The sequence below is a fragment of the Phalacrocorax carbo genome, chromosome 6 (assembly GCF_963921805.1).
Source record: "Phalacrocorax carbo chromosome 6, bPhaCar2.1, whole genome shotgun sequence".
Lineage (NCBI taxonomy): Eukaryota > Metazoa > Chordata > Aves > Suliformes > Phalacrocoracidae > Phalacrocorax > Phalacrocorax carbo.
The window spans coordinates 58,024,615-58,050,965 of NC_087518.1; the positions used below are offsets into that span (position 1 = coordinate 58,024,615).

The window sequence follows — 26,351 nt, forward strand, 5'->3', positions numbered from 1 at the left end:
ATACTGCCTAACAAAAAGAGGAATTAGACGACGGAAAGCATGTGGCATTTAGGCTAATGAAGACTGAATAATACATTTAACAGTCTATTATTAAAATTGAATTTTGTCTATATGTGTATATATTTTTAATACTGCTAGGGCAATGACCACCTTTATTTGCTCATTTCGAAGTAGTTTCTCATTTCTAATTCTAAGCTTTTAATTCATGAGCAGATGTTCTTGGCAGCAGGGGGGTGTAAGGATCTCCGACCTCTGTCTGTGCTGGATACATCCATCAATTACCTTCCTGGATCTTGCTTATCTTTTTTTCAAGGCTGGAGGACAGTACAAACACAGGGAGACTTCTACTAGTTTAATTGACCTAGGAAGAGGTTAACAGGCGTGCTGTAGCGTCAGCACTGATCTTTTTAGATCTGTTGGCAGATACAAAAAGTTAGACTCAGCCGCAGATTCTGGCAGCAGCGGATGCAATCACACAGCAATGTTTTGATCCTTTCTCGGAGGGCTCACAGAGGTGGGCTTTGGCAGTCGCTTGTCAGCCGTAAGGAACGTTCTGCACGGGCCCGGCTTGTCATTTGGCGCCTCACCCTTCAGCTCCAACCTAGAGATAAAGCCACGAGAGAAGACAGGGCAGCGGTTTGGCTCGCAGAGCGTTAAGCACGCTGCTTTGTTTGTCATATTCAGCTGAGGTAATTTCTTCTCTTTCCTTCTGAGAAGTTCCTTCCCTGGTGCATTGTTAGAACTGGAAGCTGAGTGTTGAATGAGAAGATGGAGCTGCCTCTGCCCCAACAGCGATGAATGGATTTCTGCTTACCCAAGCCAGCAGAAAAGGAAAGTCTCGTGCTGTAGCAAAGGCGCAGAAGCTATGCAGAAGCAAAGCAGAAGCTGTGCTGTTACCTACTCTACATTCGTTCTGAATAAAGCACAAAAGCTAGAGATGCTTAAGCAAGTGCTGAGGAAATATAGTGGAAATGGTATACATAATCTGTCACTGCCCTGTGGAGGTGTACATGAAGGAAGACATTGATGAAGAGGCGACTTTTGACAAGGTATTTATTTGAGGAGAGTCACAGCCAGTTTGACTGGACTTCCTCCGTAAACAGAAGAGAAGCAAGAAGGTAAAAGCCTTTTTTAGAGAGATAAATGAAGGTGGGCATGAAGGCTGGCATTTCTGGCAGACTAAAACGAGTAGGACAATAAACTAAGAGACAATATTAGATTATATTACAAGCGTAGTTATGCTCACGAGAACAAATAAATGTAAATTTGACATGATGGAGAACCAGAATCACTGAAAAGACAGCGCGAAAGAGCACAGTACGTTTGGATCAATAGGAAAGGAAGAAATGGAGAGGAACAAGTGATCAAGGTAGATGAATGACCTGGGTCTAAATGAAAATTATTTTAGGCGTTGGAACCAATATAAATTGAGGTATTGCAGGGAAAGAAACCACAGCTAGACAGGATCTAGATCAGAAGATGTAATGAAACGTATTTCTCACCGCGCACGAACGCGACCTACGTGATGGGGAGAAGGGTGGTGCGTATGTAGCTGGCAGAGATGTGCCAATAACGGGAGCTGCATAGAAACAGTGACGAGTCCGTGTTCTACACGAAGACAGCTCCAAGGCAGGGAGGCCAAGGAGGTTGGCTGAAACCCTGACCTGGCCAGGAGGCAGCAGAGTTAAATATGAAATTTGTAAATAATCACCAGCAAGTATTAATTTGAGAAAGTACCCCGTGGTTCAATACAGTATTCAGAAATGACTGCAGGTAGGATTGTCCCCAGAGGTTAATTTAGAATGATGGTGCCTGTCATTAGCACTAGGACAAGCCTGCCCTCCTGAATGGTTATGCTGCCCTTCCAACCTCTGTAAGATTACATGGATAAAAGAAGAGAACAGAATTTGGCCTGTGTTATTTTGTCATTATCCCTCATTTAATTCATGTTTGCTATAATCTGCTTTTAAATACTGTCACCCTTAATTGAAATTATTGACAGTTAGCGTACTTACCTAAATCTCAAGCTGCTGCACTGGCTTATTAGAGCACTTAACACAAAGCGTGAAGTGGAACAACTGTTGGAAAAAACCCCACACATTAAAACAAACCCCCAAAAAACACCAAAGCAGCTCAGCAACTCCTTTCTGCACCCTCCTTCTAAAGTGTGTAGTAGGAGACTACACAAGTTAGCAAAAGCAGTGGAACCTGTTTCTCCTTTAAGGTTTTATTAATCTAAGTGCAGTTCATTTAAAATAATAGGCAAGTTACAGTGTTGCCTTGAGAACTTTGGCAACCTCAGGCTTGGTTGGTGCTAACCAAGGGGTGCGGTTAGGCATCTCTACAGGCACTGTGCAAGAAACAAGAGAATTATAGTTCATATTCCACTGAACAAGCAATCCATGTGTTATCAAATGCAGGAGAGCTAGTCTTTAACAAGAGCAATGTTTTTTTCATCTAAAATAAAAAGAAATAATGACCAAAATGGATAAAAGACAAAAAGCGCTGAATTCTTTCATTTACAAACAGGAAACTGCAAGGGCATCAGTAAAATCCCACCACTTCAAACAAGAGCAAAATGTAATTCCAATAGTCTCTTTTCCCAGTTGTGGTTTAACCCCATGGAGCCCTTCTGGTGGGGTGGGGTGAGCAGCAAAGGCCTTGGCTCCCTGCAAGCCCTGCTTGGCAGGAACGAAAACATCGCTGGGTTATCAACACTGCTTCCAGGGCAAACCCAAACCGTAGTCCCATATCAGCTACTAGGAAGAAAACTAACTCCATCCCAGGCAAAACCAGCTCACTAGTCCTGCTTAATGTTGGTCAGTGGCTACAGCACAGACCAGAATCAAGATGCACATTTATTTTTGATTTTGCATTCTGTGCAATCCCTTTTGTTACAAAATTAGGTAATAAAACCGAAGTGCAAACTGAGTGGTGTTTGCCGTTATTGCTGGTGTAAATGGAAAGGGGTTTCATGGCCTGTCTGAATTTGACTGAATTTGTGGCAGCGCTGATCGAGAACAAGACCTCATCCAGGGATTGTAATTACTTTGCAATAATCGTACGTAAAAAAGAAGACGTATAAGGGCTAAATATTGGTGCGCAGAGCGGGCGTACCTGCCACGCTTCCGGGCCCCTGGAGCCGCAGTCCCGCACAGTTCCGAGCTACAAGAAGCGCACCGACCGCGTCCCCTCACGCTGCGGCCCGGGCGCTCACGGCGGAGGGCGGCACCGGAGCCCTCCTCAGAGAGCGAGGCACGGCGGGACTCGCTCAACGCCCTCACAGCGCTGGTTAAGCGAAAGGGTCCCTCGTCCCCCACCACACGGTGTGAAACCGGGGCGGGGCGGGGAGGTGCAGCCAGGCCACGGTGCCCGCCGCCGCCGCCGCCTGTCCCGTCCCTGCCCGTCCCTGAGGCGCCGCGTTCCCGCCGCTGCCCGCCGCTCTGGGCGGGCCTCTCTTCACGGGCCGGCCAATAACAGCGCGTCTTCCTCCTACCGGCGATCCCATTGGCCGAAACCGCGGCTTCCGCCGCAGGCCGGGATTGGCTGCGGAGGAGCGATCGGCGAAAGGCGGCAGCAGGCAAAAACTCCGGCGGCCCGCGCCACGCGTGAGTCCCCGCGCGAGCCCCCCACGCCCCTCCCCTCCCCTCCCCGGGCTGCGGCCATGGCGGGCCCGGGGCTCCGGCCTCACGCTGCCCTCCCCGGCGACTCGGGGGATTCCCACTCGGCGCGGCCTCCTGCGCCCTGGGGAGGCCCCGCTCTCGCCTGATCCCCGCGGGGAGGGGGGTGGGGGGTGGGTGCGCGGCCGCCGTGGGGCCGGTCGGAACGGTGCTGAGGTGCGGCTCCGCGGGGGGTGGGTGTGTGTGTGTGGGGGTGTGTGGGGGTGTGTGTGTGTGTGGGTGTGGAGGGAGCCGAAATGCCCTTCCTCGTCCTTCTCCGGCCGCCCGGGGAGCCCCACGCAGGCTGGAAACCCGCAGGGATCCTCCGCCGCCGTTTCCTGCGTGGCTCCGGCTCGTCCCCGGGCGCGGCTGTAGCGGAGCCGGCAGCGTGCCCCCGACGGAGGGTCTCGCTGCCAGGCGCCGGCCGGTAAAGCCAGCCAGCTGTGCGTGACAAGCTCCAGATGTTTTCCTTGTGCCCGGCAGCGGAGCGAGGCGCCGCGTGCGTGGCTTCTGTTGCTCGGCTTGTGACGGGCGGATTTATTGCGTGTCTGTAGCAAGCGTCAGCTCGTTGCAAGACTTCACCCAGCCCCCAAAATTCGCTTTTCTTAAATGACAGAGTAGAGGTGTTTAATATCAACTCTTATTTTTCCAGAGGGGTCTGTGTGTAAGTTCCCGTTTGAAGGAGCGTTGCGTTTTAGTGGCAGGGGGCTGCGTTCCCGGCAGCAGCGTTTGCTTTAGCAGCAGGATCGCTAGTTTTTGTGTGCAGGGTTCAGATATCTGACTCCGAAGACCCTAAAGCTATGGGCTGTTGGAATCTCTATCTGTCTCTTTTTTTCTTATTCTGATATTATGGAGGAATTTTTTTTAAATTGGAGATGTGATTTAACTCTAAGAAAGTTTTTTTTTGAGCTGAAACTTTGGATCATTTCAGTCTTCCTCTTAATTTTTATATCTCTAACAGTGTGTTTTGAGTGTTTTTTAACGTAAAAACTAGGTATCTGACTGAATCAAACTTTGTTTGATGTTCCATTTTGTACCTGTAAGCTCACTTCCAAATTAATAAATCATTTTTAGCACACTCAGGTATTTGAAGTACTCGGTTCTGCAGGCAGTAGCTTGTGCGCTTAACAGAAATGAAACGACACCACGCATGACTGAGCCCCTTTCACCCTCCCCATGGTCAGCAAGCCACGGCTGTGTTCCCATGGTGGTTTGCAGCCAGCCAGAAGCATTCGTTTTCCCTTTCCAAACCAGGTGTTTGTGGCCAGCCTTGAACTGGAAGAGCCCAGAGCCGAGGCTGGCGTGGGGCTGAATCAGAGCAGGTAGGCTGTGGAGAGCAGCGGGGAACGTCTGTGTTAATTTGCACTCCTTATTCTGCTAACGAGGCCATGCCATTTCGGGTTTGGAACAGGCTTATCTGCCTACTCGGCACTAGCAGAGGGAGTGTCTGCCCGTGAGAGACTAAAAATATCTCTCATTCCATCGGTTTCTAAGTCCTGCTCTCCAGCAAAGCTCCCTCAAAAAAAGAGGCTGTTGTCCGTCCCTGTTCTGTTGCACGAGGATGACAGACTAAAGGTAGAGCTCAAATTCTTTGGGGAGAGAATATATTTCAGGCTCCATAGCTGAAATGGATTAATCCTTTAATTTGAAGATTTTCAGAATACGTTTCCCCCCCTGTGGAAAAGTTCAGCCAGAACTTTGAAGGTTTGGCAAAGTTACGAGGAAGGAAGATCTTTGGATGGAACCAACCGGAGTTGGGCAGCCGTAAGAGGTGGTGGTTCCAGGCTCACTAATTGCCAGTTATCCTGCCCTGGGGTTCTCTGCCTTTCTTTTCCCCGTGAAATAGGATTATCAGGGTTTTTGGTTGTACAAAGTTAGTACACTTTACTAATTTACAATTTTATTTACAATGTTTCCAAGATTTGGGAAGAAGCATTTCAAAATAAGCGTGTGCTATTATTTCCTGTTATGGGGGGAGGGCAACAAATAATTATGCCTTTAGTTGCTCTTATCTAGAAGAGAGAAATCTCTCATATTAAGAAGATTTTTTTCTCTCTTAAAATTTCTTTCAGGTTTTCTGTCTTTGTACAGGTGTTGCAGTATGGAATGCAGCTATTCCTGTGTGCACTGGTTCCTTGCCTTTCAAAGCAAACCTCAGGGAAAAGATAATGCTTTAATGTGAATGAGGAAACACACAAGAGATGAAAGACAATCACTTGTGTCTAAGCTTATCCAGCAGTCTTCCTTCCCTTCCCCTCTTTTCCTCTTACTAGAGATAGGGTGGGTTTACTGGTTTAGTTTTCCTCTGGGATGATGGGTGAGGCTTTGTTGTTTTAGGTAGCACAGAGGAGCTCCTCAGAATCCCTAAATCTCATCTCAGGATTGCAGGGCCAGGAAGTGTCTTACCAGATATGCTTGCTCCCCCAGGTGTCCAGAAGCCGTCCTCAGTGTCTTGTTTTTTTTACTTCAGGTTTGTTTTGCGATGGAGACAGCGTTGAAGTCTCACTGTGATGAACAGCACCCTCATCAGGCTGAAGACTTCCACGGGAAGCAGGAGCAGAGCAGCAAGCTTCCAGGTATGTGCTAAAATAGGGACGGCTAACATTATGTTCTGTTGCTGGCGTGCTGCATCATCACTTCAGGGAGTTTCAGCATCAATTATAGCCTGCCTGTATATGGTCCTGTTGTATAAAGAATTAATGAAATGAAAACGTTCGAGGTTGCTTTTGATTTGAAGCTGATTCCTGCCTCCCCTGTGTTACAGCACTTTGGCAGCAGTACTTTGTCACAATTCGCTAACCCGACTATTTAATTATTACAAAATATATGATTATAAAAGGATACCAGAGTTCCAAAAAGGCAGTCCTTGAGAATAAAATTATCTGACCAGACAAGTATACAAAAATAATATTTTGCCTTTTAACCTATAATTGCCAGCCTTATCCTTAAATTTCTTTAGATGTGTCCGTGTGCACAAATACACTGTTCTTGCTCTTACCAGAGAAACTGAACCACGAACATGTGCTCCAATAGCATTTTTGTCGTTCGCTTTTGGGTGTCTTTGTGCAGGTACTTCAATCTGAATTTCCTGTACAATGCTTGCTCAGTAACTGTGGATGGTCAGCCAGCTTATATGTAATGGCTACTGATTTTCCTAGAATCAGGTAGTCCTCTGTCAGTCGCCTGCACATCCCTGTCCAGAATTACACAGCGTGATGCCGAATAAGGTTCAATTGTCTTGCTTCACAAATGCTTTTCATTCTAGGAAGTAAAGAAATTACTTTAAAATCTGCTCATGGAAAACGTTGGATATTATTATTACGCACTGATGGTACAGTGGCTGTATGTTCTCTATGCCCAACTGGGGATTCAGGCCCCCACAGGAGAACAGATGATGTTTATCCTGCTGTCTACAACAAGGACAGTCACTGACTCTTTCTAGCACTCTTTGGGATCTTTCACACAAGAGGCCGCGCTGCGTGTCGGTGCCCTGGGTAGGCACCGCTCTGGCCTGGGATGCGCAGGCTGCGTCACCCAGCTGTTAGTGCTCCCGCTGCGGGGAGCTTTGTCCAGGTGGGAACCTGAACTCAGTGTCGGACAAAACGGAGTATTTGGCAGATTCTGGAGCAGTTTTTGAGAGAGCTTTTCATCATGGTTAGTGTCTACCTTAGGACTGTTAGACTGGTGGCAGAAAGCAACGCAAAACCTGCTACGGTATGGAAAGCAGAAATCTGCTGGTTTCTGAAGACTTAAACGATGGCCCTTTTGAGCGAGCCCTTGTTAGGAGTCTAGGTTAAGCCCTTTTTTCTTAACCAAGCAACTTTACTGGAGAAATTCCAGAGCAAATTTTATGTTGTAAATTACTGTCAGTGTATTTTTTTTTTTAGTAAATTAGGTTGGTTTTCATAAATTTTTGAAATTAAAAAAATTTACAATTGAAAGATAACTATAGTTGGAATTCAAGTTAATCTATTGGCCTTTTACCAGGAAGAAAGGGTTCTTCAGGCAGACGTCAGATTTCGTTGCTGTCCAAAGTGAGCTAACACAGACAGCTGGGGATGCGTGCTAATCCATCCTTTGTTGCTAGCATATCAGTGATACTCTGAAAATAATTCTCATTATTTATGTTACACTTAATTTCGTATTTATTTTTAGGATGAAAAATGTATACGTGGTTTTTTTCTTCCATTTGATTGACTTTTCAAACACCAGTTTGTGCTTACTTCTGAATAATAAAATATTCTTCACCCCTGCTTTACAGAAATTAGTTGCAGCCTCTACTTCATAGCTTCAAAAGAAGTGGATTCTTATGCAGGGCACAGAGAACACTTAAACTACAAGAATTTGTAAACTGAATGGAAAGCTACATAATTTTTTTAAATAATACAGTACAACATCCTTGTTATGCCATCTAGTGATTGCAGCACAAAGTGCAGCAACTTAAATGCAGAGCAAACATGTTTTTTGGTGTTAACTATTTTAAGTAGCAGTGTGAAAGATTGTATTACTGATCTTAAAAATTATTTGCCTACATTTTTGATTTGCATCCCCTGGATGTGCTCCTGTGCTTACAGAAACAACCGTTACAGTTTTGTCTTTTATGAAATTGATGTTGCAAATCTCATTAAAACATTTATCAATGAGCTGTAAACGGATATCTTAATAACCAGAAGGCTTTTGCCCTCTCAGGAGCTGCTAGGTGGTGGCAGATAAGTAAAAAATAAAGTTTTAAATGCTGCAGCTTGTAAGGGAGTGTGATGAAGAACAGTAATATCAAGTATGCAGATGTTAATGTCAGCAGGGAAAGGTACCATACGTCTGATGTTTCTTCCTCTGTACGTGAATTCACAGTCCTATGAACTGAAGTGTGATTTGTGATCTCAAATATAGATCAGATATTGAATCAAGCAATAAATCCTAACGTACTTTCCCCATTCTTTCTGCAGCAGGAATAAAAAAAGATATTGAAAAACTTTATGAAGCAGTGCCACAGCTTGTAAATGTGTTCAAAATCAAGGAAAAAATTGGAGAAGGTGAGTGTTTTATTTTAGATTGCCTAGACTTAGATCTCTTTTGGTATTTCTAACTTAAAATATAAATCTAAGATCTCGATATATGCAATTTAAGCCTTTTTGATTTACTTCTTGGTCTCTGTAGGAATTCTAATATGTTACTGAGCATGGAGGTGTGTTAATTAGGGACATTTTTGAGATATTTTCTTGAAAATCTGCTATATTAAGGCCTTTAAAAAAAAAACCAGCATCCCAGTTTCAACTACTAAATTTTTGAGGTAGATTTGAGTAAATAAGTCTTAACACTCCGTTCTTTTTCTCTTTTACACAAGAAATCTATTTATATGCAGCTGTGTTTTGACAGATCTAACCACTGCTCCTTAAGTTGGCTTTGTTTCCACTGAAACCCTGTGGGCAGAACTAGAGGAGGAGACTGAAAGATTATAGCTGTTTTATTTAAAAAAACCAAAACCAAAAAAAACAACCAACCCCCAAAAGACAAAAAAACTCCAAACAAAAGCAAACAAACAAAACACCAAAGAACCCCCCCAAAAAAACCCAAAACAAAAAAACCCCAAACCAACAGCATCAAATTTTAGAACACTTGTGTACACCTTGCCTTCAGCAGATGCTATTGCAGACCCTTTCCATAAGCGTTAGGCATGACTATACATAGACTCGTAGGTGCTTCTGAGTGTGGGATTTCAGCACTTTTTGGAACTTTACCCATTTGATCTCTGAAATGCTTTGTGACACTCTACACTTTTAAACAAAGATGTTGATGAGAGGCTGGATTATTTTACAGCTGTTTTGTGATGGCAGGTTAGATGGCCCAAAGCTTTTCTTTTACAAGAAGGGGGTTCTTCACCACCCCACCCCCCAGAAAAACCCCCAGCTCCATTCACCACAGGAATACAAAATTTCAAAACCAAAACAAAAAGGAGTTCCGCCTATCATAAAAAAGATAGTATAATTAAACAAAATCTTTGGTTATGAATAGTACTCTGATTTTGCTCTTGGGAGCAAACAGTGCTTTCACAAAATACCACTTGCAGTTCTGCAGCATTATATGAGAAAACAAGCTTCAACCTAGGATTCCACTCTGGTGTCACTTTCATTTTAGCAGTTCTCCCCACCAAAAATAATGTTTTAGGTCAACTTGGTAACCCTTCTTGCTATAATCAATTCTACGGAATGTATGAGACTCTAGATTTTTTTTTTTTAATGACTGCAAGAAGTATTTAGTGTGTTTGCTGGCATTTTGATGTATGTATGCACTTACAGATGACCTAGCATGATGCAAACACAATACTTAATGTAATAAAAAATAATTTGTACTGTTTATTCATCTGGAACAATGCTTCAACTTAAATGTTCAGCTATCTCAGATCATTTGGCTAAATTAACCTCCTAAGATGAATATTAGGATATCCCTGAGATTAAATGGGTGGGTAAAGTTATCCTACAGTCTGAATGCTCCCTTTCTCAAATGAGTATCATGTTCTGTCTATGCGGTTAATGCTCTGGGCAAACACATCATGTGAGAAGTCTTACTTTGTAGATAAGGTAACAGAATTAAGAAAAACGTAGCAATTTCAGAAGTGCTTTGAATAGTAAAGGCAGTGCTTTTCAGATTAGCATTATATAGCCCACTTACATCGTAGGGAGAGAAGAGTTAGATGTCAGATGAAAGCAAGCTACCTAAACAAGAAAGCAAATCAAAGATAGGAAATTTACATTCAAAGAGCTCTGTGTCCCAGGCAAGTTAGACAGTGTTACATTTGCATTTTTACTGACACAAAAAACTTGTATACAAGATCACTGAATTCAGTAGTAGAGAAAAGGAACTGCATTTTTCTCTTCTAGAATCCACTTTTGATGTAGTGTCAAGTATAATGCAGGATGGTGAACAGTTAGATCACTTCTGTAAAAATCTGGATTGACCTAATTAAAAATGCTGAAGACACTGGTTTTGTCCCTTCATTACAGGTACTTTTAGTTCTGTTTACTTGGCCACAGCGCAACTACAAACAGGACACGAGGAAAAAATGGCTCTGAAACACTTGATTCCAACCAGCCACCCTCTACGAATTGCTGCTGAACTTCAGTGCCTCACAGTGGCAGGGTACATAAACAAAAATTTACGATTGTCGTGACTAAACTGCTGAACATTGTCTCGCTGTTCTGTATTTAAGTTTTGGTACTTCTCTTGCTTTTCTTGTATCTGCAGAAATTTATTCTTTTTATCAAGAGCAGATAAGAAATGGAGTGTCTTACCTGTAATGAATGCTCTTTTCTGCTAGTCTCAGTTTGTGGATGATGCTGTATTTTCCATCCAAGACATTCCATGATGTATCTGTGATAACAAAAATTCCAGTTCTGAAATGCTTGGAAAAAATAATCTCTTAATCAGAAAATGTGGTTTTAGAAATGAGTACTTGTTGCCAGAGTATGCTGAGTAGCACCTTCTTAAAGTGGTTGGTGCCATGAAGGTTAGGGCCTACATTTAATTACAGCATAACTACAAACTGTGGCCCCACAACTAGTCGTTGGAGCCCTCATGGCAGATTGCAGAACTCAAATGGAACATAACAAGAGGCAACAGTATAACTACTGACGACTGATAAGACTGCTGTCAAAATATAAATTAGATTATAAAAGAAAGCCTGACTGAAGTTTTTAAGAAATAAAGGAAAATAAACATCCATCTTTTGGTCTTTATTCAGTGACAAAACTTTTCTTCTAGGGGACAAGATAACGTTATGGGAGTTAAATATTGCTTCAGGAAAAACGATCATGTGGTTATTGTTATGCCTTATCTGGAACATGAATCCTTCTTGGTGAGTCCCAGACTTTTTATGTGTAGTAAAACTTTTTAACTAAAAGCAACGGCATAATTACTGTATCCAAACAATCTTTCAGGACATTTTGAATTCTCTTTCCTTTGAAGAAGTGAGGGAATACATGTTTAATCTGTTTAAAGCGTTGAGGCGCATTCATCACTTCGGTATTGTTCACCGTGACATCAAGCCCAGTAACTTCCTCTACAACAGGCGGCTAAAAGAGTAAGTCTGTCCAGACGACCATGTTGTGATCTCATTTGAAGACGTGTGCCTTGGCAGAACAGAGTCAACTAGGCTTTGGGGTTTTTTACTTCTAGCTGCATAACATGCGCTTAAGTAATAAAGCTAAAAATGATTTTTTAATTTGTAAAACTTCTCTTTCTGTGTTTTGGGATTTGAGGAGGGAAGGAGGGTTTTTTTTCATACTTAATATATCTGCCCCATAGAGTGACAAGTACCTGAAAAAAATGAAGATTTTACTATTGAGTAAAGGTACTGAGTAAAGGTATCTTTGAATAAGAATGAGAAGAATAAAATCATGGTTGGTTTTTTTTTTTTTTAAATAAGAAAGCTAATCATGACTTGTGGTGCATTGACTGATACTTGCAAATTTTTACTCATGGATAGAGTAAAACCGATCCAGATAAGATAGCTGGATTGGGCTGTTTTCACCTTATATTGAATTAATGTTTTCAACTAGTAGGGTTGGGCTTTTTCCCTGCAAGTTACAATATTTGAAGACTCTAAAAAGCGAGGTACTGCTATTTTGTGAAGAGCTGAAATGGTTAGAATAAGGTACTGTTTCAGTGCTAGCAGTCCTGGCGAGTATTGTGCTATGTGCAGTTGAAATGTTGAGGTGCTGGAGCCCCATCCAAAGGAGAGCCACGAAGCTGGGGAAGGGTCTAGAGAGCAGGTCTTATGAAGAGCAGCTGAGGGAACTGGGGTTGTTTAGCCTGGAGAAGAGGAGGCTGAGGGGAGACCTTATCACTCCTTACAGCTACCTGAAAGGAGGTTGTAGTGAGGTGGGGGTTGGTCTCTTCTCCCAAGTAACAAGCGATAGGACGAGAGGAAATGGCCTCCAGTTGCTCCAGGGGAGGTTTAGATTAGATATTGGGAGAAATTTCTTCATCAAAAGGATCATCAAGCGCTAGAGCAGGCTGCCCAGAGAAGTGGTTGAGTCACCATCCCTGGAGTTATTTAAAAGTAATATTGATGTGGTGCTCAGGGACATGGTTTAGTTGTGGACTTGGCAGTGCTGGGTTAACGGTTGGACTCTGATCTTAAAGGTCTTTTCCAACCTAAATGATTCTATGTAGTGAAAGTTTGTAGGGGAAATTGATTATATTTTGCTAAACCACAAGCTTAAAAATCTGAGAAATACAGATTTTTACAATTTTTTTAATCTGTCAAAATGAATTTGTACTGTTGTTTTGTTCTTCCAGCATTTCTTTGAGCCTTAATCTCTACTTTGGGTGTGGAGGCCATGGAGTTGAGTTTGTCTGAGACCCAGAGACAGCTGGATTGTCTCTGTACAGGATGTAGCAAAAAATAATTCTTCTAAAGATAGATCTGAAGTGTGAACTAATGTAGTCTCACCTGTTCGAAGACTGAAGTAAATTCCAGTAGTATTGCTTGAAGTCTGGCAAAAGTCTCAGTGTTGTTAGTCTTGTCTGTCTTCACTGCTCCATTTGTGCCTCCGGCCATGGGAATCCTGCAAGGGTCAAGTCACTTGTACTCGACTCTTGGCTAAAGGTTGGGAGCTGTAGGGCTAGAATCACAGAAATCAGTTGCTGAGAAGATTTTTTTAATGCCACTGGAGAAAGTATGCACTTAAACATTTTGGGATGAGAAACAGTGAACTAAGATGGGTAAAGGATAAAGACGTTGAGAGGATAAGCAAGATAGGACAAGAGAAGGAGAAGGAGGAAAATAGGACTGTGATGCTGGCAACAGTACAGATAAGCAACATATTGAGTAACATGTGAAAGAAAGATAAGTAAACAAGTAATGAATAGTAAATTGAATTGATTGATGGATACTTTGTGACTCCTGAATCTAAATTTGTTTCTTTCAGGTATGCCTTGGTAGATTTTGGCTTGGCACAAGGAACCCCTGATACGAAAATCGAACTTCTCAAAACTGCTCGCTCTGAAGACCAGCAGGGAAGTTGCTCGCAAAATAATCCCACCATAGCCTTGGGAAACGGGGTTTCTGTCGGTGTCACAGCACCTAAGCAGATAGCTCAACAGTCAGCCTCAAAAGCAGCTGATAAAAGGTCCAGCTCACTTTCAAAAATACAGATAAAACAAGGAAGAGGAGGAAAGGTTCTCAGTCTTTTTCTTAATATTATTGTATGTTTAATGTATTACTTTGTCCAACAGGGGGAGATGTAATACTTGAACAAAAGTTGTGCGTGTATCTTGCAGAGTCCTAATGTGATGCACAGAATCACAGTTTTCTTGTGAAAGTTGGCTAGTTTACGTGACTCTCTTGGCATAATTCACTATCTGTTAGATATAATTCAATGCCAAAAGCTGTACAAAACCCTAAAGAGTAACCCATGGGTTACTCTTTAGACAGCCTTAAACCTTTTTTTAAGTGACACGTACTGTGGAACTCCTCCCCAAGCCAATAATTATTCATCTATGTTTTGTTACTTGGTTGCATAACAAATGCAGTAAAGATGACACTCAGATTGTCCTGGAGCACTTCTGAGGTGTGATTTGTTGTGTAAGCATGTTTGCTGTTCTGTCTAGACCATGTTTTTTTCATCCACAGTAAACCGATGCCTGAAAATGACTTACCGTGCAGCTGTTCTTGTTTTATGTCACTTCACACTTTTGGTTTTTTTGAACTGTCAGTATCCAGCTGACGGTGTGTTAGATAGGATCCTTATTGTCCTTTCTGTTGGTGTTGCAGGAGGATTCTGTGCACCATTCTGTCCAGCGTTCTGTCTTTGGAGAAAGGAATTTCAATGTCTATAGTTGCACATACCAGGAGAACTCGAGTACAAAAGTAAGGAGTATGACTCATCAGTAAGAGCAATCTGTTACATATTTGAAAAATTATAGAACTGGTTGTTCTGTAAGACTGGACACTACTCCAGGATGCCGTGGAACTAAAAGTTTCTTGAGCACATTATTAAGTGTGTCTTTGCTGAAAGGCTTGAAGAATTTTTCATTTTCCTTCCAGTCCCTGTTGAAACTCTTTAAGAGCTGGTTATGTAGCTGTCTCCCTAGCTGATCTTGTTTGTATGCTAAATTAACCTTTTTTCCTATACATGTATTTCTGTGCAACTCAGATATACGTAGCTTGTGAAGCATTTTATTTTGCAGTTGAAGCTGGAGAGAAAACTTGTAATAAATATTTTTCTGGACTTTTTGTAATTAGTATTTAATATGACAAGAGGGAAACCCCAACTAAATTAGAGGGTTTGGCCAAAAGTGTTCATCTTATTGTAGAATTAGAGTTAGTGCCTGTGTGTTGCTGTAGCATTTCATATAAATTGTTTTTATTCTCATGTTGAATCAGAAGAATTCTTGAAACATTATACTAATTTGAAAAATACTTGTCTTGTAGCTTCAGGATATCTAATGTGTATAGTTTTTTTAGTAAACACTAAAAACTATTTACTGAAGAGGGAGGGGAGGTAATCAGGATATTTAGAAAGCTCCAGTGTCTGTTTTGTAGATGTTGTGATGTTGTTAAAAAGGTTTGCTGTCTTTTGTTCTAAAATTGCAGTTTCTTGCTCACGAGCACCTGTTCAATCTTAGTATTTTAGGAACTTGACCTGTCTCTATACCTAAAGGGAACCTTCTTAAATATGTCACCTTCTCTAAAATATCTACATTGCAGCTCATAAAACAATCGAAGATGATAGATGTTTCATCCAGGAAGTTAGTAGCAAAGAAGAAGATTATTTCTACCAAAACAGTGAGCAATGGGGCAGCCAGGAAAGCTGCCAGTGGTTGTCCCTCAAACCTGACCTGTGACTGTTATGCAACGGATAGAGTTTGCAGTGTTTGCCTTTCAAGGTAATTCGCTTTGATTATGTTGTAAAATTGCCTGCTATGCTGTCAAGCAAGGTCAGAAACTTAGATTTACTAGATAGCTGATTTAGTAGCTGGAAGATACATTTGATCTGTGCAACCCTTAAAACACTGAGTATGTTCTTTTTAAACAAGAATAGTTCATAGAATTAATGAAAAAAAAAATGGTTCACTGCTATCTGCAGCAAGAAGGATTCACTGTTGAAGATTTTTTGTTGTATTTAATTATCCCCCTACACGTGTTGTAGAAAATCGCTCGAGTTAATTACAGCAGTTAGAGAAGACAATACATCAGTCTGTCATTAGTAGTTATCTAATAGGCCTTAATCAATGGTTTGGATTCTGGTAATCATGAAGTGTAGAATAGAAAGGAAACATGACTGTTTTGTGTTTGTTCGTTCAAAAAATAATGTTTGTTTTAATAATAGACCAGTTAGAGGATCTTAATTCAGTTCAACTCCATTCCTCTGCAGGTAGTTTTGGTTATGATCCACTATTGCCTTTTATCCACACATTATGAAACACAGATTAATGCAGAGACTTCTGCTTACTAGGTATAGTCATGGAACTGTGGGGTCCCTCTCTTCCCAGAGTGTCCAAGTAGGGTGGCATCAACTTCATTTCAAAAGTATGAAACATGAATTTGCCAGACTCAGAAGAGAAGTGGCCCATAGGAGGAAAGCACTTCAAGCCATACAAGAAAGCTCTGGAAAGTTTTGGGGTTTTTTTGTGTTGGGGTTTTTTTTTTTTTGTTAAATAATGATAATCTCTCACCTTTTAGTTAATCTAGCAAAAAGCAAATTCTTGTCAACGCTTAGAAATAGTGAACCTTAGTTTGCTGTGGACTAACGCAAAGTCAGAGCATCCACATTCAAGAATCTAGTGCATTTTTTGCCTTTGGTTAATTAGTCTCAACTTTAAAGTTTCCTGTGAAAACAGGCCTTTAGCAAAAATGATGCTGCTGTTGAATGAAACTGAAGGAGTTCACTGTGAGTGAAGTATTTCTGTGGTGTTAACTTATGCTAGATAATATAATAAGATAATAAGGCTGTTATCTTATACAGCATAATTTCAGCCTAGATAATTAAAGATGCTTCAGACTTCTATAAAACTCATGTAAACAGCCTAACCCTGCTTTACTCGTCTTGCTCAAGTATATTCTAAAAACAATATTAAGCATTATTATAATTAAACTTATTTATCAACTTTTAAGTTCTAAACATGTTCGTCTCCTATTACAAGGTGTCAGCAAGTTGCTCCCAGGGCAGGAACGCCTGGATTCAGAGCACCGGAAGTATTAACAAAGTGCCCCACTCAGACCACAGGTACTGCAAATAGTCTGAAATTAATGCCTTTTTTTCACCCTTTGATCCTTCTCATTCATGCATATTATGTTGCCCTTTTTTTATGGGAGAGTCTTTGTTGACATGTGAAATTCATTTTAGCGTCCCTTCTAACACTTAGCAAGCATTTCCTGATCTTAATTAAAAGTTTATTATTCAGAGTAAGAACAATTTAGGATTATTTTTCCTGTGTTTGAAACTTGAATATGTCTGTATTCATTTGAGGGGCAGTGCCATATGCAGGAGTTGAATAAAATTGTTTTAGAAGAAAACAAAACTGTAATTTTTATCAAGTTTCTTGGCTCCTTGGCTTGTTTATTCAAGCAAGATCTTGAATAAATCTTGGAAAGGACATACTTTAGACTTTTCTAGATGGATTGTCACATCATTTGCTGTCATAGCAGGCATAGTTAATGGTATAATTGCAATTGTGTTTTAGAAAGTGTTGGTTAATACCTTTTGAGATTTTTTTCCTTTTTGCTAGTGCTTTAAATAGCTGGCCTATAAATATATTTTTTCTTACTAAATTTTTAATTTCTAAGGGTTAAATACTATCAAGTTAATAAGTTTCAGTAGTCTGGGTAAATATCAGGGCAGGACAGAGCGATGGTTAATGAATTAGCTGATGCAAGTAGGCTGGGAGCGGTTGTGCCTACCTGGAGAATGGAGGACGGCTAAAAGCAAAGTTACCTGTTAAAAATTTGGTGTATGACCAGGAGTTTTGATTTATGAAAAAGGGGGGTAAATACAAGTGTCCTTAAAAAGTAGATTTAAAATAACAGGTTTTAGCCACTTCTTTGCTGAATACCTTTTGAGAAAATTGTTGATTTTCAGTACTTAAAGCATGTATACACACTCAGAATAGCCTTAACAATACATTTGATCGGCTTATCCCTAGATAGCTTAATGTTGTTTCAAATAACATCTGTGCTGTGGGGATGACCGAGATTTCAAGATGTATGGCAGCCTGTTTGGAGTTACTGTGCCTGTGCTGTAACAGCCAGCTTTATGGGCTAGAAGACATCCAGAAATCCAGGACAAGTTTAGACAATCTCTGATTCTGTCTAGACAGAATTTAGGCGGAAAGAAGACATACCTAGGAAATCTTGGACACACGCTAGTGTTAAATATGCTTTCAGACAGTTTTCTCTTCTCTAGGGTAATGGAGAGCAGGATTACAGAAAATATGGGTAAATCTGGAAACCCTTGGGTGTGGCACAGACAGCCGTGAAAGTACTGAGTCAGTGTTGCTGGGCTCCTGTAGTATGGCAACAAAGGCCTTAATTAGGTCTGAGTAGAATAATACTAATATTTATGAGATTATGTTGTATTTGAACTAACAGATCTTCTTGTCTGCTTCCATCTGGGACTGCTGTAGTGAACTCCTTGTATTCCTGCCAGTCTTACTACTAGTTCTGGTCTCTCTGCTGAGACGAAGTTACCAGCTGGATCCAGCTGACTCTATCCAGAGCTACCTTAGTGCATCTGACCATGGCTCACAGTGCATGGAATACAACCTAAACTCCCAAGTTGATATTCTACAGGTCCAGCTACTCTTTAACTTGTCTTGTCCCTCTGCTCCCTTTTCCTGGGTCTGCCTTCCTGGTTGGATAACACTAGACAAAAGCAGAGAGGAATCATGATTTTGATATCATTGCACGGGATCTTGCAGTCTGCTGATGATCCCAGCTCTGCCAGGATTTCTGCTGATGATCCCAGTGCTACCAGAATATTTGGGCCAGGATTTATTAGCCATTCAGATATATAATGTCTATTAATTTCAGCAAGAATTAAGTAATAAAACATCTTTAAAGGTCTTGACCTTGATGACTTCAGCTTTCCCAACCACCTACTTGGGGTGATGCATGACACCTCAAACATAGTATGATCTTTTCAACAGTGATACAGTAATACTAAAATTTTTTTTACAGTGAATGATAAAGAAGATGCAAAAATTTTCCACTGGAAATTGTGCCAAATTATTAACTTGGATTTTTATTTTTTTTAATAAGACTTAAAATCTGGTTTTGCGGCTGAAGTCAACACCTTTTTTCCCTGAAGTCCTATGCTAATAGTGCTTCCAACTAAAATGCACAAATTAATTACTGCCTATTTTACTACTTTTTTTTAAACAGAAGTAGAATAACTGTGGCTTCATTACCCAACTATTAATGTTTCTCTTTAGAGTTTGAGAATCCTTTAAACTATCTCCTTCACTTTCCTTGCCATCTCTCAAAATGTGCACCTTAGTGAGCCAAAAAATTATGGCAGACAGGTATTCTCATAACTTTCAGTATTAAACTTTCCATCACGCTTTGGCGTCTATCCCCAGAGTACTCTCTGTACTCTTCATAACACAAAGAAAGTGATGAATAACTTCTAACTATTGCAGTTCTTAAACTGGCTATCTTGTCAAGTGATTTCATGTTGGAGAGGAACAAAGCTGATAGTAAGATGAATTTTTTCGTACTGCCTAACTGTGGCAGCCTCAGTCCCAGAAAAATCCAGATTCGCATTGATTTGTGAATTGTTTTTTATTTATGATCTTATATAAGATTTTCTTCATATGAAGCAAAGTTAACTAAGTATCAGAACTAGCCAGTTTTTCACCCCCTCTCATCTCCCTGGATAAAACAACTCAGACATTGTTTTGGTACATTTTAAGTTTAGCGAGTTAATGGAATTACTCATATGAAAAATTCTATGGAAAAGCTTAAACACTCCCTCTGCATCAATGCAGGAAATTATTCTTCAATCTAATTATAGTAATTTCCACTGTTTGCTGAACTGTTATCTATCTGACCAAAGTCAGTAAGTAATTCAGAACATAACTTTTTTCTGATAGGAACTTTTCAGGTAGTAATTTTTTTTCAAGAAAGTTATGATTTTGTTTGTGATGAAGCTGTGAGTTTCGTTATTACTGAGTTTGCTTTCAATTGCAGCAATTGACATGTGGTCTGCAGGAATTGTATTCCTTTCTCTGCTCAGTGGACGGTATCCATTTTACAAAGCAAGTGATGATTTAACTGCTTTGGCACAAATCATGACAGTTCGTGGATCCAGAGAAACCATTCAGGCTGCTAAAACTTTTGGTATGCAAACCTTAATTATGGGGAAAAGGGGAAAATGTATGCTTGAGCTGCTATTTAATGCCGTGACTTACAATCTGTGGTTTTTTTTTTTTAAATATATATATATAAATATATATATTTTTAGGTTTGGGAGTTATATTGGAGCTAAATCACACTTTTTGTGTGTAAAACACTAAAAGTACTTTGTATACAGAGTTTGGAGGAAGTTTTGTATTTTTCTGTCTTCGCTAAATTGTATATGGGGTACTTTATGCTAAATTGTATACCGGGTACTTTTCCAACCTGTCTACTGCTGTTCACTAACTCAGGGCCACTTGAGGTGAAGTATGCCAACTAAATGTTTTCTACTGGCATTTGGTTAGAATTCTTGAGGCAATGTTTTTAATCCTGCAAAATTTGGCCTGGAGGTTTAAGTCAATATGACTTAATATTTGGATGATGTAAACCTTGCTTCCCCCTCACCTCCCCAGGAGGGCTAGTGAAAAAAACAAAGCCAAAACCCAACAGTTTAAAAACTGTTTAAAACTAGTTTAAAAAAACCAGAACCGCCATCACACCACAAAACACACAAACCCCTAAAATAACCATTCCCCTAATTGTTTGCAAGCTGAACTCTGCAGCACTTGCTACCTGGAAGTGTAACTGACGGCATTGATTTTCATTCTCTAGATACCCTGATTTTTACACCTCTGTCTTTTTCCTCACTTCTATTAAAATGACAGTGAAATGCAAAAAGATGGTGCGTGGGGTGGGTGACAACCTGTCACTACATAACTTCACAAACAAACCCAAACAGCTTTGTTCTGAGCAGAACTAGAGACTATTATCCTCTGACTTGCTGGGGCTATTGCTGTAAAGCATAGCTGGTTTGGGGGAGGGGGGGTGTTGGATTTGGTTTTTTGCTAGGTTGTTTTGTTTGTTTTTTAATGCTGGTTACATGTCAAGACATGAAGTTTCTCTGAAACAAACTTAGAATTTACAGTTGCATAGAAAGTATAACAAAAGGTCGCTTACTGTAAATTTTTTTTTCCAGGTAAATCAGTTCTGTGTACCCAAGTTGTCCCAGCCCAAAACTTAAGAACCCTCTGTGAGAAGCTGAGAGGAACAAATAGCTGCAAGAGATCCCAGGGTGAAGTGCCCAGCAAGTCTGTGAGTGACTCAGCTTTGCCAGCCGCAGTAGACAAACCGTGCGCTCCTGAGACACTCGGAAAACAAATTCAACACTTAAAGAGCTTTCAGGAAGGTGATGGTGCTTTGGAAATGAAGGCAACAGACATGAAAGGATGGGATCAGGTTCCTGATGAAGCATATGACCTACTTGATAAGCTACTAGACTTAAACCCTGCAACAAGAATAACTGCAAAAGAGGCTTTGCAGCATCCTTTTTTTAAAGACATGAGACTCTGAGAAGATACCGTATTCTATCACTGCTTTCATACATTTTGTGTGGAAATGAGATACTGAGGTAGCTTTACCTTGCCCTCAACATTTATGCTTGAAACGCTGTGCACAGAACTACTGAAATTGTCTTGTACAGTTGGACTGCAAATGTAAGTTTACCTTAAGAAATGCTTGCAGATGTAAAAATTACACAAACATCACTAACATGGTTTTATCCTAAGACACCTCTGAGGGGTTAATGCTGTGCATACCTGTGTTCTCTGAGAAAGTTAACTTTGATCAAAAACTGCAAAGAAAAAGGGTTACACAAGCTCTATGCTTAATTCTCGAGATAGTCCCTTAAAACTTACAAATTTGCCGTAAGGTGTGACTGAAATAAGAAAGCACTTGAGAGACTCTTTTCCATACTTGCATATCTCTGTTCCATTTTCTGTCCCTCGTGTACTCATCAGGAACAAAAGCAAAGTGTGTTAATTTTGTTCAGACTTTTTTCAGAGAACAGTATTATTCTGGGAGTGTTGCTAGAGGAGGGGCCAGGTGCTGGAGGTTATATCATCAAAAGAAAAGCATTACTGTTTTAAAAGTACATTTTTATTCCTGTCTGGTCTTTCCTACTTAGGCATAGCCCACCTTTCCCCAGTGCCGTGGGTACCTCAATATTCAACAACTAGTGCCTTCAGTGACATGCATGGGTTTGATTCCTGTTATGGAAATCGGGTTGTTTGTTGTTTTTTTTTTTTTAAAGAATATCTGTTAAATAAAGGATTTGTTTTTATAACTTCAGAAGATTGTCTAGAGATGCTTCTATAAAAATTGGTCAGGTAAGGTTTTCCTGTGGGATGTTTCTGTTCAGGAAGAATTATGCACGTTTGTTTCCTGCATAAATTCCTCAGTGATAGCAGACACTTTTCAGATAGCGCTAGTAAATATGACTGTCATAGTGGAAGTATCTTAATTATCAAGGAAGTCTTACCACACAGTTAGAAGCTAGCTATTGTCTGGTCATAAGTAGGAAAAACAACCTTAATAACCTCTAACCTCATACATTCAATGTGCAAAATACGTTACATTATGTTCAGCAGAAGCTATTCTAAACCCCTTGATAATTCTGGAGAATGAAACTTAGTACAGTGTTTTTCCATGTACGTTTCTTGAAATGCTATTGGAGCTGTTGCTATAAGAGGTTGCAAGCCATTCTGAGAAAAGATTGCTGCTTTGATAACTTTTGTATAAGCCTTCTCATATGAGCTGGTGGTTATAGAAGTACAAAGGTCCTGAGCAGGGCTGGGGCTGAAAAGACGTTATTTCACTATATTCAAAATCTTGAATACATAGAAAGTGATGGTAATGTTGCTCTCTTCCTGGCATCAGCTGTTCAAGAAAAATATTTGCAGATGTTGGAATATTGATTGCAGAAAATCTTGAAACCCACAATACCCTGGGGCCCAGGTCTTAGTAATTTTTGCTGTTTATATAATTTCAACACAGCACGTCACTGAGCAATTATTTATCTAAAGGAACTGTGGCCAAATTTGGCAAGCAATGCTGTCTGCCAGTGTCTGCAGATGTATTGTTTCCTCCTACTTCACTCATGCTGTCTATGGTCTTATGAGAGCACGAGCTGACAACAAGCAAAAATATGTCAACTATCTATTGTGACTTTCTAAACAACTTCAGCTCTTTAAGCTTTCCTGCTAACCAGAGCACTAGCAGCTCCTTGCAGCAGGCACAACAGCAATTAACCACTGTGTAAGTTTTATAGCCTGAAAGGGAAAATAGTTGCTAATGGTGTCTTTACCAAAACATTATGGGTAAATAAAATTCTGTAAGGAACAATTCTAAGCTCAATATATTCCATAACAAGCTAGACCACCACATTTATTAGCTATTTATTTAAAACCTGGAGAGTTTTTTTTGGGTGAAGGATAAAATGAAAAGAAAAACGTGTTTGAACAAGTATATGCTTACAAAGTACTTTTTGTAGCACTCTACAAAAGGATGAAAGCCAGAAGTAAGATGTTAAATGCAACGGGCTCTCAAGCGGGGGGGGCGGAGAGAGAGAAAGTTAAGGAGAAACAGCAAGAAAACACTAGAGGTGAGCAGTGGTTGCCACTGAGTTTTCTGCTCCTCTCTCCTCTGGTTCTAAGAATCTCTCAAAGTTATAGGTAGGAGCCAAGCACCAAGATTCCTTTAAAGTTTAATTACGTGATTTGAGATGTTTATAAACTGAATGTGAATCTCCTACCATGAGAGCTGCAATTAGAAGAAACTGCACAGAAATGACATCGCTGCAACGTGTGTTCAGCGGTCGTGAGGCCACAGCTGGGTTACTGTTAAGTTCTGGACACCATGCTATGACAAGGATATTAATAAATTGGAAAGAAACCAAAAATGGCAGCAAAAAGCAGCATGGTTTTAGAAAGATGAAGAGAAACTGATACTTAAAATCCTGAGAACAGAATGCTGGGAGCAACTCTAAATACATTTGTGTATCTAGCATAGGGAAGACTAGCTTATTCTCAGTGCTAAGCCAGGCTAGGTGAGGAAATTGTGGCATGTGTTAAGTTTATTATATTTTTCCGAGTTGTAAATGATAATTAGGAAACAGGAGACCATCTTGTTAAGGGTGTCTGAGGAAACACGTGCAAAACAGCACAGCTTTTTTCAGGATAATACTGATAATAAGGGTTACATGAAAGTTTAAGTTCTGTTGAGTTTGTAGTCGTATCACTTTTGAGATTAAATAAACACTTTGTTGAGTCCAAAGCAAAATACTGTGTGGATAAGACAATAAATGGGACATCAATATTCTGTCTGAGAATACTCAGTGTCCTCCTTATTTGATGTATTTGCCATATCTGGAGTTTACATATCCTCTGCTCTCCAGAAAGTAAAAGCAATGTGGAACCAATATACAGCCAAGACTTCCTGTGCAGGTGCAGAAGGCTCCCCCGAATCCTTGAGTGGCCTCTTGAGGCCACCAGGTGCGATGGGATCCTGAAGTGTTTCCATAACTGCCCACTATCCAGCCAAGTTCTGTGGTCAGGAGCTACGCTGGACCTTAAGGTAGAACATGAAGGAGATTTTCATTCCAGAGCACCTCTGACACGGGTAAAGTAACCATCAGTGCATTGTGGTTTTGCAGGAATAAAACACATCAAACTCACGGTGGGCTTCGTAATCTGTTCTGGCTACAGTGAAACATCTTATTTTGGATATGACTGCTAAGCAAAAAAATATTTCCTTTACAAAGATGGTTTATTTTCCTGGCATCTTTCTGACCATTACATTCTACTAGTCACAAAATAGAAAAAGAAAAAAAAATCTTTAGAGCTAACCTCAAATATATTTTGGTGATGAAGAGGTACATTCCTCTTCTGAACTAGATGATATACGTAAGAGAAGGTGTTTGAACCCAGCAGACCACACCTGAATACTCCTACCTCCTGAAGGCAGAGCGTGCAAGACAACAGAAGCAAAAAAAACCCCCCAGTTTTCTCCCATTTGTTCAATTTATCACCACATTTCAAAGACACTTGGGCTACGGGGAGAAAAAAAGACTAACCATAGAAGGCACTTAATAGAACAGCAGCATTTTAAAGGAAATTAATATTTAATGGCTTCATAAATTCCTATTTAATGAAACAATATATCTCAATTGGTAGGGTTACAGCAAGGACAATTCTCTGAGACATTACTCGAGCGATGTTCTTACTGCAGCATAGTTGTCAATGGGCATTTGGGGGGGGAGGGGGTGTTGTATGTTTGGGTTTTTTTTAAAGCACATAGTGAATTTTTCTACTAATGTAGCCACAGCATGTTCACTTCAAATTCCTCTTGTACCTTTTCCAGCAAACAGAACATGTACCAGGTCAGTGGCGGTACATCTGTGGTTCATACTAATTGCTGCTGCTGCGTTCCTGGCTGGCCAGTTCAAGGGGTGGTAAATATTTAAATTGGCAGCCTGCACACAGTGGGTGGAAATTGGATAGTCCCTTTGATCATACTCCAGCACAGAGAGTTTTGTTGCTCTGGTAACAAAAAATTTCTGGTACCACTGAGGTGGGGGTCCAGTAAATTGGGTATTTCGCATCAGGAAGGTACAGCATAGGCCTGATAAATCAAGGGGTTTTAAATGTGCCTGTTGTACACTTACTGCCGCCTCTCCATGACTCAGCCCTTTTTACTTCCATGGCCTTTGACTCTGCAAGAATTTTATCCCTATACAGTGCTTTATTGTAGTATGTTAAAAACTAACCGCTATAAGCATTCCTGAGTATCCCCACAGTATCGTTTATTCCATTTCTGGAAAGGCTTAAATCCTCCTGTGGGGATATGGCAGGGAAGAGAGTGGTTTTGTTACGTGCTAGTTGCTTTCTTGCATAAAGTTCTTCCATAGTTTTCAGAAGAGTCAGGTTTTAATCTAAGCGCTAATTATACCTTTGCTTCAAATACTAGTGCTAAGAAGCATTTTACCTAAGATACCCATTCAATCAATTTCTTTTATATGGCAAAACCAAACTACTTGTAACAAATACTGCATAATTAGCTTCACTTCTCAACGTGAAGAGATAAGCACGTAACCTAACAATTGTAATATTTGAAGAAAATTAGCTTATGATGAAAGATTATATAATTTGGTTTAATGAATGCCACAGGTCACGTCTAGCAGGAGGCAGCTCATTGATAAAAATCTCTCTTGTATTTTCCATTGCTGTTTCCTCTCACCACCTCTGAAAAAATCCTACCAGAGGATCAGACTCCTGCACTCTGCGTTGCTGTAACATGTTTGTCTCCAATGATTCTTTTGCTGCTTTGAACGTTACTGTGCATTATGTGCAAACCACCGATTATTTCAATTTCCAGTTGTCCTATGAGTCCTCTCTCCAGTCCTGCTTCTTTTCTACTGCCCATTTCTTTGTTTCAGAGGTCTCAGTTTCCTTATCAAAACC

The 26,351-nt window shown here is 40.5% G+C and overlaps 1 protein-coding gene and 1 long non-coding RNA gene across 5 annotated transcripts in view; one reads left to right on the forward strand and one right to left on the reverse strand.

Annotated features, from left to right (window-relative positions):
* The first annotated feature begins 3,542 nt into the window (after positions 1 to 3,542).
* On the forward strand, positions 3,543 to 24,134 carry CDC7 (cell division cycle 7). 3 transcript variants are annotated; one of them, XM_064455487.1, is made up of 12 exons: positions 3,543 to 3,608; positions 6,130 to 6,235; positions 8,606 to 8,692; positions 10,661 to 10,796; positions 11,418 to 11,511; positions 11,594 to 11,736; positions 13,589 to 13,838; positions 14,434 to 14,529; positions 15,370 to 15,548; positions 16,806 to 16,888; positions 19,849 to 19,998; positions 21,032 to 24,134. In XM_064455487.1, the coding sequence occupies exons 2-12, from the start codon at positions 6,142 to 6,144 to the stop codon at positions 21,403 to 21,405; spliced, it is 1,686 nt and encodes a 561-aa protein (XP_064311557.1). In that variant the 5' UTR covers positions 3,543 to 3,608; positions 6,130 to 6,141; the 3' UTR covers positions 21,406 to 24,134. The 3 variants fall into 3 exon arrangements, with proteins under 3 accessions (XP_064311557.1, XP_064311559.1, XP_064311558.1); XM_064455489.1 differs by having other exon boundaries at positions 8,609 to 8,692; XM_064455488.1 differs by lacking the exon at positions 3,543 to 3,608 and adding an exon at positions 4,909 to 4,981.
* The window catches only part of LOC135313974 (uncharacterized), a 62,328-nt gene continuing 42,132 nt past the window's right edge, over positions 6,156 to 26,351 (reverse strand). For both annotated transcript variants that reach the window (XR_010373484.1, XR_010373483.1), the window contains exons 2-5: positions 14,319 to 14,468; positions 13,111 to 13,282; positions 10,949 to 11,027; positions 6,156 to 6,242 (exon numbers count right to left, since the gene is read on the reverse strand). This is a non-coding gene — a long non-coding RNA (uncharacterized LOC135313974). The remainder of the gene's footprint in view (positions 6,243 to 10,948; positions 11,028 to 13,110; positions 13,283 to 14,318; positions 14,469 to 26,351) is intronic.

Coding starts and splice junctions, on each gene's coding strand:
- CDC7 (XM_064455487.1), top strand. CDS start 6,142: ATGGAGACAGCGTTGAAGTCTCACTGTGATGAACAGCACCCTCATCAG. Junction 6,236..8,605: donor GCAGAGCAGCAAGCTTCCAG/GTATGTGCTAAA, acceptor TTCTTTCTGCAG/CAGGAATAAAAAAAGATATT. Junction 8,693..10,660: donor CAAGGAAAAAATTGGAGAAG/GTGAGTGTTTTA, acceptor CCTTCATTACAG/GTACTTTTAGTTCTGTTTAC.